This window comes from Alligator mississippiensis, chromosome 2 (assembly GCF_030867095.1).
Source record: "Alligator mississippiensis isolate rAllMis1 chromosome 2, rAllMis1, whole genome shotgun sequence".
Classification (NCBI taxonomy): Eukaryota; Metazoa; Chordata; order Crocodylia; family Alligatoridae; genus Alligator; species Alligator mississippiensis.
The window spans coordinates 237,575,353-237,590,961 of record NC_081825.1 but is presented as its reverse complement, the minus strand read 5'-3'; the positions used below and the strand labels follow the sequence as shown (position 1 = coordinate 237,590,961).

At 41.0% G+C, this 15,609-nt stretch overlaps 1 protein-coding gene across 1 annotated transcript in view; it reads right to left on the bottom strand.

Annotated features, from left to right (window-relative positions):
- The window catches only part of ZNF106 (zinc finger protein 106), a 64,215-nt gene that overhangs the window by 20,386 nt on the left and 28,220 nt on the right, over positions 1-15,609 (bottom strand). The window contains exons 5-10 of the mRNA XM_014595517.3: positions 10,419-12,566; positions 8,288-8,921; positions 6,653-6,722; positions 3,620-3,774; positions 3,470-3,530; positions 2,473-2,817 (exon numbers count right to left, since the gene is read on the bottom strand). Of these exons, the coding sequence (XP_014451003.1) occupies positions 2,473-2,817; positions 3,470-3,530; positions 3,620-3,774; positions 6,653-6,722; positions 8,288-8,921; positions 10,419-12,566 (3,413 nt within the window). The remainder of the gene's footprint in view (positions 1-2,472; positions 2,818-3,469; positions 3,531-3,619; positions 3,775-6,652; positions 6,723-8,287; positions 8,922-10,418; positions 12,567-15,609) is intronic.

The window sequence follows — 15,609 nt, the reverse complement described above, 5'->3', positions numbered from 1 at the left end:
GAGCATCAATTTCACCGAAGGTGCAAAGAAGAATGGATCTCTGGATTCTTCCATTATCTTATCAGTATTTGCAACCATCTGGGAAGAAGTAAAAGTGTCCCTAGACACGGGTTCTAGATGTCAACAGATCCTCTGAGTATCAGAACTGTTGGAAGACTACATCAAATTGGATAAAGTGGCACTGCCCAAAGGTGCTGAGATCTGTTAGCAAGTCTGTGTGGTGCTGTTCTCTAGGTGAGAAGCCATGGTGCAAAATTGGCAATCTGGCACCTGAGACTATTAACCAGGGTTTGTATGAGGAAGATTCAGCCAATACTGAGGATTACAGATGCTCCAGGGGCAGTAGAGAATCTATATACCAGGCCTGGAATGCAGAGAGGTTCACAAAAGTGAGTGATGCTTAATCCTAAAGTGGACTGTATCAAGAAAATGACATCAACGTGCCAAACTGACTGAACTTGATAGAGCTTTCTGGTTTACTATCATCATAGATGAGTTTTGCACTGCCATAAAGCTCTTTGGCTAGCTGGGTTATTAAGGAATAATTACTCTTGAGTAGCTATGCGCCTAGTTGCCTCCGCAGCATTTATCACAGTTCAGCCAAGGTGTTTTCTGGAAACAAAAAACTTCCAAAATTAAATCTGTGGACTTTTTCTGAGGTTCAAAGGCTGCCATGAACTCTGAAGGAGTGCTCTCTGCCTCTAGCTAGGCAACTGTGAGGAACACAGTAGTATCAAATGCATATCACCTTTTATTCCCTCAAAGGGTCATGAGGAGAGGTGGGTTAAGAACACATTATATGATTATATGTATACAATTAAGGTACAAAAGAGTCTCTGGTCTAAGCCCAGGTGAGAGACATCCAGCAGTGAAATTAGATACGTGGGACAGCTGTCTTAAAGAAGTTACATTTACCTTAAAAGCTAGATGTACACAGAAGCTAGGTTGCACTTACAACAACTTTTAGACCATTTTATTTTGGATCCATTTGTTTCACGTGAAAGGTGGGAATCCTCAACAAAAAGCTAACTTGCTCTAATTGTGCGTCTCAAAAGAAGCAAGATAAAACTAGTATAATCTGCTTAACAAAAATCAACAATTTTGTCAAACATATCACACAAATCTGATTCTCTGGAATGACCCCTTCCAGTATGCTAATTTATCTGTGCTGCAAATCAGTTACCACATACCTTTTAGCTCTATATTAGGACAAGCAAATACTTAAGCAAGGTTAAAACAATTCTGACCACATCAAATGATAATACCAGGGTGGCAAGGGTGCATGCAAAGTGTCAGCCATATCCAGGATGTAATTGGTGTAACTGAAATCTTCTGTTGGGACAAATGCAGGACTTGTGTTAGAACAATAAATATGCTTGCCAAATGGAAAACACAGTGTGACGCATGTTTAATTTAATAATACAGTCCAGTTTTTCTCCTAATATTGGTATCTTCCTCCTCAAGTTGTGGGGGAGCCAAACCTCTGGCTATGCCTATGTTAACCTGTACAGTTAAATAAAGGTTTTTTTTATTTTTCAAGTAACTCAGAAACTTAAGTTTCAAAGAAAGGTAGTGGGATTGATGCTCTAGTCACCCCTGAAAATGGGGCATGCTCACATGCAGTTTTTATCATCTAGTGAAATGGTTATCAAAGCAATTTTTGCTACATGACTACAGTTTAATGAAACTAAGTATTTGCCAGGCCAAAAGTTATGCATTTGCTTAATGCTCTTCATGGCACTCATCCCAATGAGTTCTTTGCATGCAAGTGATGGCAGAAATAACATCGATAAAAATGTATCAAAACTCTTGGAGTAAGTCAGACTTTCAGAAATAGAAAGCAGGTATCATTAATTTTATGTGGTCTTTGAATTAAGATTTTGAATTTCTTCAGCAATTCAAGACAAGGATCTTATCTTACACTAATTATTACTGTTTTTAAGAAGCCCATATGAGCTTAAAGGATTCAGAGGGGTTTTAACTTAACTACTCATAAGAGTGTTTAAATAGTTTGCTTAAGCTGTTGTTTGTCCTTTGTGGATGGATCTCAGCTATCAGTGCTGTATTGCTGCCTGTCATAATACAGAATAAAGGAATTATGTTTATAAAATAAAAGTAACAAAACAAAATTTGTCATTACAGGTTTTCTCCCCTACCAAATGGGATGTAGCATGTAAAATCTGGATCCATTCAGTTCTTGTAAAGCAAAACTAGAGGCCCTTTGAATCCATGATTTGCATGTACCCAATTAAAATACAATAGGCAGGCCACTTAACCTGCTTACAAATCAAGACCCTGATTACTGCAAAATTATTCACATGGGTAAAGCCCCACTGATGTCAACTGGAGCTCATCCCTGAAGAATAATTGGCAGATTTGAGGCTCAAATTACTTTTATTTTTTTCAAAGTTATTGCTCCTGTTTTACCTGAACTACACCTTCCTTTTAAAAGATATATCAAGTCAACATTACCATTTTTCTGCTGCACTTCTGCTTCAGGTACACGCACAGAGCAAGGAAGTTCAGTATTCATGCTCTCTTCTCCATGTTCCGCAGGCACAGGCTCTTTCTTAATTTGAACTGATGAATCAGGAACAGTGGTGGATGCAATGCTTGCAGAGGTGCTTACATGGGCAGGGGCTCCCAAGGCAGTACTAGAAGGGGAAATGTGGGCAGAGAGACATGAAGTATCCAGCAGGGGGAAGAAGGGGCTTGGAGGAAACAGGTCATCTGCTGTCGTCCGTGTTCTGCTATTTCTTCTTTCATTTGTGATGTTGCATGTAAGCTGCTCTGACTGCTCAGAAGGTTCAAATGTTTCTAGAGAAGAGGGGGTGGAGAAAAGGATGCTTATGTGTCATATTAGATATTTATGGAAATCACACAGATAATCACCAGAGCGCCCCAAGGGATGATGAGGTAGAATGGTCACAAACTACTACAAGATCGTTTCAGGCTGGACATAAGGAAGAATTTCTTTACTGTCCGAGCCCCCAAGGTCTGGAACAGCCTGCCACCGGAGGTTGTTCAAGCACCTTCAATGAACACCTTCAAGATGAAACTGGATGCTTATCTTGCTGGGATCCTATGACCCCAGCTGACTTCCTGCTCTTTGGGCGGGGGGCTGGACTCGATGATCTTCCGAGGTCCCTTCCAGCCCTAATGTCTATGAAATCTATGAAATAAGTAACTTTGATAAACAATTCCCAAGGAAAGAGACTAGAGTGAAAAAATATTGCAAAAATTTACTGGGCCACTAGATGGCACTCTAATTTAAAAAAATGGATCAGGTCCATTTGGGAACTTGGAACAAACTAGTAGAAATGAATGAGGAGGGAAGCTTGCTAAAACATTCTAGTCTGAATTGTTCCTGGAAGTGCAAAGCAAAACCAAACATAGAATCTCTTCAAGGCTTGAGCTTATAAAATATACAGCAGAGTACAAATCCAGCAATTTCGTTATATCTTCATACCTTGTAGCCCCTGCAGGATCTGGATTCTGTGACTCCTCAATGTACTCATCTCCATTGTTATCTGTGAAATAAACGGGATGTAAAAATCAGCCCTATCAAGGCAATTCTTGAGGCTATTCATTTCTCAGACAACTTAAAGCCGAGTATTACCTGCTGTTTTAATACAAGGAACCGCTGAACTTCAACATAGGCTGCCTGTAGAGCTGTCCGAGCTTGCAAGAGACTATTGTCCACACTGTGCAAGGACTTGCTCAGCTCTTCTTCCCTCAAGGAAATAGCCAACAATTGGTCTACCTGGGAACGCTCTGTCGGAGAAAAAAAGCATAATTTAGAGTACAGCTCAAATTTTAATATTAGTTTTAATAAGTCAGTTAGGGAGACATCTTAGTAGATGTTTTCTTATCACAATATTTTTCGGAAAGTACTCATAGTTCACTAGATAAGAAATAGTAGGCTGTTGCTTATGAAACCTTATGCTTGTCTGAACTAAGAAGCCACTCTCCCCTGCTTTCTGCCTTACTAGGTAAGTAGAAAATATCAGTGTTTGGACAAAAGACTGCAAAATGAAAGAAAACTGAATTAGATATCCCTATGAGAACTTTTACCTTGTTGTCAAAGCACTCTGAAATTATGTAATAGAGTACAATCAATGCTAACTTAATTAGAAAAGCCTGGCTTGGCAAACAGCTTTCAATAAAAATGGATGTGCATATACATATACATATACATATACACACACACACACACACACACGACCTTAACATTATATAGTACATCAGTTAATGAACAGGTGGGACCATGGCAGTTTGAGCAGTGAGAAAAGTATACTGGGCATCTCAGTTCAGTGTTTGGGAAAACCTCTATTCCAGGGTTCAGTTTCTTAGACATAAGAAGCTGAAGATCCTCAGAGATTAGCCAGCTTGTGCTTCTGCACAAGGTCACTGCTGCCCCTGAAAATCTCCGATACTGTTGGTAGTTTCAACCTGTACATTATACTTGAGGTACCCCAAAGTGGGCACATTATGCAAGAGTAATGCTGAAGCAGAAAGGCTTTCATGTTTTGTGCACTAAAAATGGAGACAGAAAGATCAGCTCACCAAGCAAAATGCAGTCTGTAAAGGATCCTTTACGATACAAGCTAATAAATAAAGTCTTAATTCCTACAATAGGAACTAAGACTCCATATATTAACTGTGCTGCATTTTGCAAACACCTGTTCTAAATACAGAAAGAGACTGAATATTAAGATAAAGATCCAAAGACTAGAGAACCTAACTGATGGTCTCAAACTTCCATGATATGCCTACTGTGATTATTTGATTCCCAAAGGTATGTGTTGTCTCAATAAAACAGGAATAAATGATAAGCTCCCCATATACAGCAAGGAAAGTGTTAGGGATACCTGTCAAGCTACAAGTTAGAGGTGCCCTTCATTTATGAAGGAAAAAGGAACTGGGCATGCTACTACTTTTCCAGCAGGGGAGGAGGCAAGGCAGAAGGAAAATAAAAAGCTGGAGGTAAAAAAACAAACCAACTGAACATGGTGCAGTAAAATACCCAACCAAGATTAAAGGTCTCCTAGCAGGGTTGCACACAAATGCAAGATGCTGAATTGGTGAAGATTAATAGGTACTTCTAACCTTTGGATTTCATTGAGGGTTGAGGTAATCATAAAAAGTTTTCCCATTCTTTTCTATGCAAGAAAAAGCTGAAGGTTCACATTGGTATGGCTTGGGAAACAGATGCGAGAGGAAGTTCTCTCACTGATAAACACTTATAAAGATCAAGTCTTAAACTCTTAAAAGATGCATCAAAGAGATAGATCAGAAATTTATTTCTGCCCAATAAATAAGTCTTTCACTAGGTCAGGGTACGGACAACTTTTGTTTTGGATGTTTTTAAAAAAGTCTTAAGGGAGATCACTGATGACAAACAGCAGCTACTCGTTTTAAACAGACTGCCATAGCAATCCAAATTCTCATGATCTTGAATTATCATTTAATGGTTTCTTCTACTTTGCTATTGGGGTTTCACAAAAAAGGCCTCTAAGAAAAATAAAGGCAGAGGACATAACAAATAGGTCTATTTCCAGGTGGAAGAAGGGAATCATTTTTAGAAAACTGGGCCTTTACAGAAAGAATAGCAAGGGACACTGATATAGAAGACTGTCTCATCCTAACCTGCTTGCTTTAGGAGATTCCCTATCCAAGAGCAAACAGAAAGAAGACTTCACATACCTTACAAAGAGTCCTTTGAAAGAGAAAGGAAGCAGAGTTCTCCTGAGCTTCTCTGAAGCTTTTATGAAATTAACTTTGTGATAGAAAACAGGAAGAAAACAAAGGCTATTTTTATCTAAAACATGACCTTTGGATGAATAAATTCTTCTTTGTGAGTAAAGATTGCCACCTTTTCTGAAGGGAGGGTTTCTTCTATTTCTAGGAATAAAACCTTGCAAACTCCCATCTGAGCTTGGTTGGGGGGCCAGGGCAGGGAAGGAGGGAAGAGTTTGGAAGTTATTCCACTGATTCCCAGAAATCAAAAAGGGGGTTCTGAGATTGACCGTAGCAGCCTGATACAGACAAACTCCCAACCTTGATTAGTCCTGGCTATAATGGTTCCACCCACAAGGCAAAGCATGAGGAATGGGATTTGCAAAATAGGCCCACTACCAAGGGAAAACAGCCATGAGAGGAGCATGTGTGCCTTCTCCATCTCATAATTTTGCTAGAGCCTAGGAGACAAGCTGACTTCCAGAAAAACCCAGAGAAGAACCAGCAAGACAGAGCAGAAGAGACCTGAGTGCACATCAAGAGGAGGAGCTGAGTACAAATGTTCTACAGTTAGAATGATCCATTACCAACTTGACCTGGGGAGGAGAGGGAGTGAAATTATCTATTAGGTCATACTAACAATCACATTATGCAAACCAGCTCTCCTTTGAGACATTCATGTTGGTAAGAACAGGTAACTGGTAAGGTACGTGATCAAAGTAACAAACAACCTGCCAGGTATAGAGCTCTGATATCCCAATTCCAGCACATGCCTTAATACCATCCTTCCCCTCCACAAACAGAAAATGTAATTAAAAGTATTAAAACAAGATTCCAAAGGGGACAAAGTATTTTACCAAAGATTTTTCTTTTTAAGATATTGCTAGCATTCAGCCCACTCAAAATTACTCACCTCTTTTGCCTTTAATTTTCCTCCTCTTATTCTTTCTTTCTAGACTTGGAATTTCAGGAGAGGATCCCTCCTAAAAATTAAAAATAAAATTCTTCATTAGCTAACATTAGAACAGCATGTTGGTAATTTAGTTTTCATTCTATATGTCACAAGAGCCATGTCAAAAAGCTAAATATACACCAAGTCTTTTCAATTCAAGTCTTGAGAATATATGCATTCTGTTAATATCATTCACTTATACTGTGGTAGGACAAGGTATATTAAAGAGAGCAGACAACGAGTTTCCCATTTCTACCCCACAGTATGAGATATTATACAGCAAGCCACACTTCACATTGTCAGGTGTCCAAGTGTACCAAACACTTGGCAGCAGAAAATTATGAAGTAGAATGCGTTGCCCCATTTCCTGTGGTAGGACCATGAATGGGAAAATAAAACTAGTTATAATAATGAAGGCCAAATGGGAAAAAATGGATGTAAAAATGTGATCAGGTCTTAGAATACTCAAATGTGTGAAAGTAGAGAAAAATTTTAGATAAGCTGGGGTGAAATTTCCCTTTCTGATGCTTTTCTACCCTTACAAAAGGTAAATCCAGAGGCTGTGTGGTGACGTGGTTGTACCTTCCCCTTTTCCACAGTATCGCTTGATGTTCCAGCTAGCTCACTGGAGCCCAGATACCTGGGTCCCCTGAGGCCTTTAAGTCCTTGAAGCAGGTAAGATTCCTGCCCCTGCTTTCAGAACCCCCTTCTTTTCCCTCTATGCTCAGCAAACCTCCCTTTCCCTCTCACCCTCTCTATTTAAGCCACTGGATGCAGAAAGGGGAGACCTGTCCAATGCTGCTGTCCCCAGCTGACCTAGGCTGTGGGAAGCCCCCAAGCCATTCTTCCTGTCCTGCTCTAGCTAGGGCTGTGAGGAACAGTTGCAGAGACAGCCTGGCTCAGCTGGGGAAAGCAACAGCAGCAGTGGGCAGATCTCCCCTTTCTGCATCCAGAGGCAGGGGCAGGGGGTCCCTCTCCCTGCCTGGTCTCCCTGGGTGTTCCCTGATAGAACCAGGAAATAAAGTAGGCAGAGGGAACCCACCTGCTGCCACCACCGGTGCTATCCCTGGCTGAGCCTGGCTCCTTGTGCAGTTACTTCCTGCAAACCTAGCCGGAGTGGTGCAGGTATGACTAGGACAGCAGCTGTGACTGAGCCTCCCCTTCCTGTACCCAGAAATGTAAGTAGAGAGGGAGAGAAGAGGAAAGGGAGAGGACAGGAGGTGCCAATGAACATGGAGGGGAAAAGGGATGCTGGGAGGTAGGCAGGGCAGGAATGACACATTGATTCTTACCAGATTCAGGGACTTAAAAAAAAAAAAAAAAAAAAAAAATCTTTGGCTATTGTTCCAATGACGTGGCCTGTCCACAGGTTTAGGGGAGGCTGAAGGCAGGAGGTACAGCCACTCCTGAAGCGATGGTTGCTGCTTCTGCACTCTGCCCCTCCCCTCCTTTTCAAAATCTGGGATTTACCTAGGTATCCTTGCAAGATAACTGCACTTTAACAAGTTCCTCCTTTTAAAGGTCCTTTCAAAGAAACCATAACCCCAGGTAAAACACTACTGGTAACATGACAAAGATGCAATGAACTACACTTACGCCAGTTGCTCTTCTTTTCTTTCCAATTCCCTGGCTGTCATTCTGCTCAGTACCAGATGTACAGCTACTGTCTGTAGCTGCATCTACAGAGTTGGATACTGCAAGCACTGAAGATCCACTTGAAGCCAAAACATTTCCTTCTCCTGTGATCTCTAATGTATTTTGATTTTCAAGAGGTGATGTTGTATTTTCTGGGTTCTCTGGGTCTTGTTTTGCAGTAACTGTTGTGGGACTTGAAAGACCAGATAGATTCTGTAGGCTGTCTCTCCTTCCATTGGAAATGGTTTCACTTCTTTCAGACAAGAAGGGTGACAACGGAAGATAGCATGCCTCCTGTCTATGGTCAGCTACAGTGTCAGCAGTTTCTTTAAACCCAGACATTATGTGATGTGAATTGATCTGCCTTTGCTCACATTCTTTTGCTGTGGCTTGGTCAGCGAAGAAGCCATAAGCAGACACATTTCTGTCTACAATCACACTGCTCTCAGAGAAGCTGCGTTTCCTAGCTGATCCGGTTGCCGTTATAGAAATCCCTTCCCAATGAAATCCTTCTAGAGTGGATATGTCAGGTTCTTCATCTAAATCTAGACCTTCCTGTTCATTTTGAACAAGGGGAACCATCTCTATGCCAAACCTGAAAAGCCAACACAAATAAATAGCAGGACATAGTAAAACAAGACAGTGGAAAGGGGGGGGAGCAAGCATTTGTTTTAAATGCACTGCCATTTGCACAGATTGTTAGATGACAGCTCTTAACAGTAGTTGCACAAAACAGAATTTTCATTAGCTATGGGGTTAAGCAAGAGTCAGTTTGGCATCTCTGATCCTAGTACCTGAAGTCTTGACAGGTCAGGCAAGAACTATACAGAAGTCCTTCGGCTGCACTAACCTGATGCATGTGCTAGAGATATCTAACCTTTTATATAGGTTAGATATAAACCAAATAGAATTTTATAAACACAAAAGTAAACCTTATATCAGGGACCTGCAACATTTTTGCCTAAAGGACCAAAAACACCCCAACACTGACTTGTAAAATGTTATTAGGCCAGAGGCAGACATCAGGGAAGCTGCTAAGGACCCAATCCTTGTTGTGGCAGCACAGTTGTGGCCCCTGCCCCACCCTCCACCTGGAGGTACACGTGCACCCACCACCAGTAACAAGCCAGACCGGGGCTCCACAGACCTTGGTGCAGTGGCTTGAAGCCTCCCTGCTGTGAGCAGCCCAGGCTCTGTAGTGGGTGGCAGGGGCCTACACAGAGCCCAGCCTGACTTGTTGCTGGCAGTGGGTGCACATATGCTTGAGGGCAGATGGTAGGGGAGCTTTGAATAGTCTGATCCTTGTTGTGGCTGCGCAGCCCCAGCCCCTTTCCAATGTCTGCCCTAAGGCACACATGCCAAGCAAAGTGTCTTTGTGTAACACACTCTGGAACACATGCCAGACATTGCTGACCCCTGCCTTATATGGCTTTCAAACAGACAGTCATTACATGATTGCAACATTTTACAGTCTCTCCAACCTTGGTGGAAGTAGTCTCAAGGGACATTTAATACTAGTGTCCATATAAGGTTAAGAAAAAGCTTCGGTATATATTTTAGAATTAGTTCGTCTAGAAACCCTGTAAAAACTGCCCACACAAAATAGAAGTTGACTGTTAAAGCAAAAGGAAGCATTAAACTTGCCTGTGAAAACAAAACGGTCCTCATAATTTGAATGCATGCTAAAAACCTACAAGTTAACTAAACAATTATAATAAAAGTACAGTTCAAATTATCGCTGTATACTACCCAAGTTAAAAGAACTTTAAAGCAATCAAAAGTTATAAATGTTAGACATCCAATATTCAGCAATACTGTCACAAACTTGTAGAATTCTTGTTTGAAGTAGCAAGAATAAAAGTCTTCATTAATAGACTAAAGCCATTCACTGTTACCAAAATCAGTTTACTAATGTGTGTTAATAAAAATGTGTATATATTCTGTGTCTGTCCAAGAAAATATGGTATGGCAGAATTCACTTCTGCCGTTTTCTAACTTTAATCTTTGGAATTTAGTAATTGGACTCGATAGAGTCATTTCAGACTTGGTATGAGAATATATATATTTTAAAAGGTGAAGAAAGGCTACAAACCTTGGTAAACCCTTGCCAAGCTCTTGTTTCTTCTTGGTTACCTGCTGAATGACTTGCTCCCAGTTTACGTGTCTTCGGGACGCACTAAGAATCTGCCTCAAGGTTGGTTTAAGTCCAGACTCCTTCTCAGTTTCACTCTTTCTATGACCACTGACATTTCGAATGCGACGTGCACTGTTGAGATTGGGCTCAGGAAGATGTCCCCCACTTTTGCTCTTCAAAGTAATGTGTCTGGTCAGGTCTCTTTGAAGTGAAGCAGGGAGGCCAAGTTTGCTTAAGTCAGGAAGCAGGGGGCCTGAAGATTGGTTGCCTCCTTTTTGAAATTCATGATCTGAATGGTTTTCAAAGCTTTCCATTTCAAAATGCTCACTTGACTTAATAGGATTCTCATCACCTTCACCCCCATGAGAGGCTTTCAAATCCAAATCCAAGTGGTGTTTATGGCCTGATGGAGACACTGCACTTTCCATTTGAAATTCAGAACCTTTCTGATTATCAGTGACAATATTGGAATTGGGAGATTTACCTAATGCTCCTGTGTCATTTTTCTTTCTAGCACTAGCATGTTCACACTCCACAGGGTTACCTGGTAAACAAACATTGAATTTTTCAATTCCCAATTCAGACTTTTCACTCTCTGCTGGTTCCTCATCACTCACTTCATCTAAAGTAGATTTATCAGTTTTTGAAATACCACCTGTGTTTTGATCATCATTGTGTTTGATCTCTGTATCTTTGTAGGAGCTTAAAGAATTTTGCAAAGAATGACTGGATCGCACATCATCTTTAGCTTTTTGCTGTTTTTCACTCTGAATATTAATAGGCTCATTCTGATCACCGTCGAGCACATCTCTGTTGCTTTTTAAGCTATGAGTACACATACTATGCAGCTTGGATGTGTAAGAGGAGCAGTTAGTTTCCAAGTTTAGTGCATTCAAATGATTCTCACATTCTCCAGTGCGTGATAAGAGAATTCTGACATTCTTCAAGAGATTTTGTGTCTTTGGGTCTTGATTTTGTAAAAAGGACTTAAGGCCTGGAAGATTCAGGAGAGGGGATTTCAGTGATGGCATCCTGTTACTTTTGCCATCATCCTGATCAGGTCTTCCTTCACTGGTAGAGTCTGTCAGCATTTTGTGAGTATTAAGATGATCAGAGGTAGCTTTATAACAAGAAGATTCTGTCCATTTTTTCAGCATAGCTACATTATTTTCACAATCCTTCATTTTCATAGGTGGCTCAAATAGAGGCGTGCATACTGTATCTGTTTTCTCTAAGGTTTTAGAAACACTGTCTTCAGGCCCTGGCTGCTGATCTACAATTTTCTGTGATGGATACGGAGACCAACGATGCATTTTATCTCTGGAAGGGCTACCACTTTTGCCACTGATCTTGGAAATTTTGCTCTCAGGTTGCTCAGACATTGCAAAATCCAGTAAACTTCCTTCAGAGAGTGCATCACTAGTAAAATCCAGTGAATTACTCATATTATCTGCTGAACCACCACAGGGCAACACATTGCCAGTGCTGTCATTTTTCTGCGAAAGCCATGTGTACTTTTTTGGGGTATATTTATTTGGGGTTTTCCAGGTAGTGCTTACATCTTCTTGCTTGGAACTAGTATTTGCAGCCCTGTTTCTTACTAATGCATATTTATCCCCTGAGCCACCAAAATTCCAGCTATTTCCACTATGAGAATTAGATTTCCAGTTTCCTCCACAGTTGTTAGAATGCCAAGTTGAAAAACCACTTGCTCCTTCAGAATGCCAGTTGGAATTTCTTCCCGGTGCACCATGCCAGCTCGATGCATTTCCTCCTGCATGCCAAACACTTCCAGAATTCCCAAGGCCATGATGCCAATTAGAAGGGCCTCCGGAACTATTTTGGTGCCATCCAGAGCGCCCTCTTGGACTATTAGGGTGCCTGTTTGTATTAAGATTCCTAACAGACTGAGGGAATTTGCTTTGTCTAGGATTAATAAAGTCATCAACTTTCCATTTCCAGTTGTTCTGTGATGGGCCATGATGGTGCCACGATGACTGATCATAATCTTCTCTGTCTTTATAAGTAGCTCTTTCGTTACTCCTTCTTTGTGGTCTCCTGTCATCAGGTTCTATATCCTGGTTTGCACAGCAAGTTTCAATTTGCCTATAGGGCATAAGGAAATAAAGGTTTGTTTTAGCATTCATTAGTGATCTTTGCAGAATCACCCACAAGCTAATAAAATCATTCAAAATCTGGAGTTGGTGAAAATTAAATTTCTATATAATAAAAGTTAAATAGCAGCCTAACAGGCAATACCATAATCACTACTGCCTAACAGGAATACCACAACTATAGAAGATAGTAAGGTTAGGCCACATTGAAGGATCAAGTCTGGACATGGCTATGTATAAATCTGACCCGTAGAGCAAAATGTCTCTATCACTTTTACAACTTACCTATTTTACTTTCAGTCACTGATGCCTACCTACAAACTGCAAAAATTATTTTAATCTTTTTTTTTGTAAGTCCTACACAGAATGAAAACACTGGCAACTCCTTTTGAGAAGGGACACAGGTGTAGAGAGGAAAATACAGGCTGGTTTAACTATCTGACATAAGTAGCAAGACTCCCAGAATCCTCTTGGGTGAATGGGAATAACCCTGACTAGCAGACCAACAAATCAAAGCAAAAAGTCCAATTAAAGGCAAAAGAAGAAACCAACTTTGGAAATAAGGAGCAAAACAGGTTTGTAACATCTAAAGTTGGCATAAAAAAATTTTAAGTATTGCTTAGAAAGATAAAACTTCCTAGAAAGATAAAGTAAGGTAGCAACCACCTAACCTACAGTGACAACACACCAGGAGATATAGAAAGACAGTGAAAAATAGATGTTCTGGGTAAGTGATAAAAGATCCTGGTTTTCTGTTTAAAAATCCAAAATTCTCCGATTTAAACACCGCACCAAATACCGATTAAAACCCCCAAAATCCATGTTTTTCCATGACTAAAATGAAACTCCACTATATATATATATATATATATATATATATATAGGTATCAGTTGAGCAGTGCTTTATTAATATATTTACCATTTTAAAGCAATTTGGAAGCCTACCAATGCCTCAATCATTATAATAAAATAAAATTCTAAATATCTATAAAAATGTTGGTGTTTAATTTTGGGTTATTTATCATGGAAAATCAGAGCTCCCCCTGCCTCCTTCACTCACCAAGGCATAGGTCCAGCTAAGGCTCACCCCCCCCCCCCCAACTGCGTGTGGCACTAAGCAGCCCCGATATGCTGGTCCCCCTCACTCCTGACTCACAGCCCCCAACACCCCCAGTGTCCCTAACTCCCAACCTACAGCCCCCTACCCCCTCCAGCCCTGCTAGGGTCCCTCACTCCTGACTTGTTGCCCCCCAAACCCAGCCCCCCCCCAGTGTTTGGGGCAGGAGAAGTGTGTATGGGGCAGGGGGGATGCCTGATCATAGGTGATGCTATAGGCAATGTGTTGAAGGGGGTACAGGAGGGCATATGTCCATCCCCCCCTCCCCCAGTTTGTGTACCTACAGCACTTACACCTGGCCAGACTGGCACTGGGCTGCCTCCGCAGCTCAGCAAGTGGGACCCTGGTGCAGGAGGGTGGCAGGAAGCAAGGGCAGTGCGGCCCTGGTCAAACAGCATTGAGGTGAATGGAACCAGTTCACACGTCAGAACTACCATTTCACATCTGCATTACTTAGCTTTCAAGGGTTGCTTATGGCATATTCAAGTGACCTGCATCTTGAGTTTGTTCCACTGGTTTAAAAACAAACAAAAACAAAAAACTTACCCAGAAGTGCCTGGACAGACATTCAAATTCTGAGCCCTTGAACACAGAGCTTGCAGTGCTGATGCTGGCAGCAAGAGGGTCCCTGTGCACACAAATCAGCATGCTCTGTAGGCTCCCTTAGTCTGCCTGGCAACAGATGATAGCAGTGCACAGTGCAGCCCTGACTGGCCAACTCACACTGCTGTTCAGGGTCAGCTTGTATCTCCCTGCAGCACAATGTGGGATTGTGAAGGGGAAGTTTCTGCTCCCTGCATTTCTACTACTCCAGCTGAGCAACCCAAGCAACACACTGTCTCTTGTCAAAGAGAAGGAAGAAGCCCCTTGGGGTGCTGGAGGACTGTACTATGGCTTCTCTCAAGAAGGGTAAACTTTGCTTTCTCAGGACATTTGCTTTATCAGGATAAACTTTCCTGGGAGTGATTTAATCCAGGTTATTTTCTTTCTGGAGTGGTCATTTTTGCTCTGGAAGAAAAATCCTCAACACCTGTTTAGTTGTGGTTTCTCCTGGAAAAGCGCAAGTTTTCCCAAGAGAAACTGAATAACTGCAGATCAGCAAAATCTGAACAGTTCCTTTATTAACATAGGAGCTACATTAAAAAAAAAAAAAAGCCTTAAATTCCAAAGCACACATATATACCTAAAGGAAAAAAATACTAGCTTAACTTCTGCAAACTACCACAATCCAGCACTAATTCTCTTCTACTAAAATAAAACAGAGTACTACCCCTCCCTATTTTATATATAGCAAATAGAATGATCAGTTCAGTTAGGTTCATTTTTCCTCCCTACTGACTCTCACCAAGCTTGTGAAGCAAGCACAGTGGAGAAAGCTGAACAATCTACTTTCATTCAAAACTCAGCTTCCAGATTACTAAGTAACAAATTAGCTTTCCATTCTCATAAAAAGAGAGCTGATATTTTTTAGTTTTAAAAGCCACCACGAACATTTACCAGCTTGAATGCAAAATACACTATTATACCTTGGCTATTGTGATCAAATGTTCCCCATCCTGATATTTCCTTTATGAAAAACAATGGATTTGCTCTGGACAAGTAGAATTTCACAAAAGATGCTTTACATTGGTTACCAGAAGAGTAAAGAAAAGACTTACTTGCATTTATAGTTAAGTCATTATATCACACACAGAATCTTTTTACTAAAGTTTACAAAGAGAAAACTTAGATTGCTTAGATGTTTATCTTTGTTACACAGGGAACTCTAAGAGTGAAGGAGAAAACACTCCATTTCAGTTTGCTAGCGATTGGACTGTAGAAGTTATGAGCAAAGCAGAAGTTACTCCGTGTTGTATATCCTCCCTTTCCCTCCCACATGCCTCAATAACTCTTTAGGAGGCATTTGAGAAAACCTTGT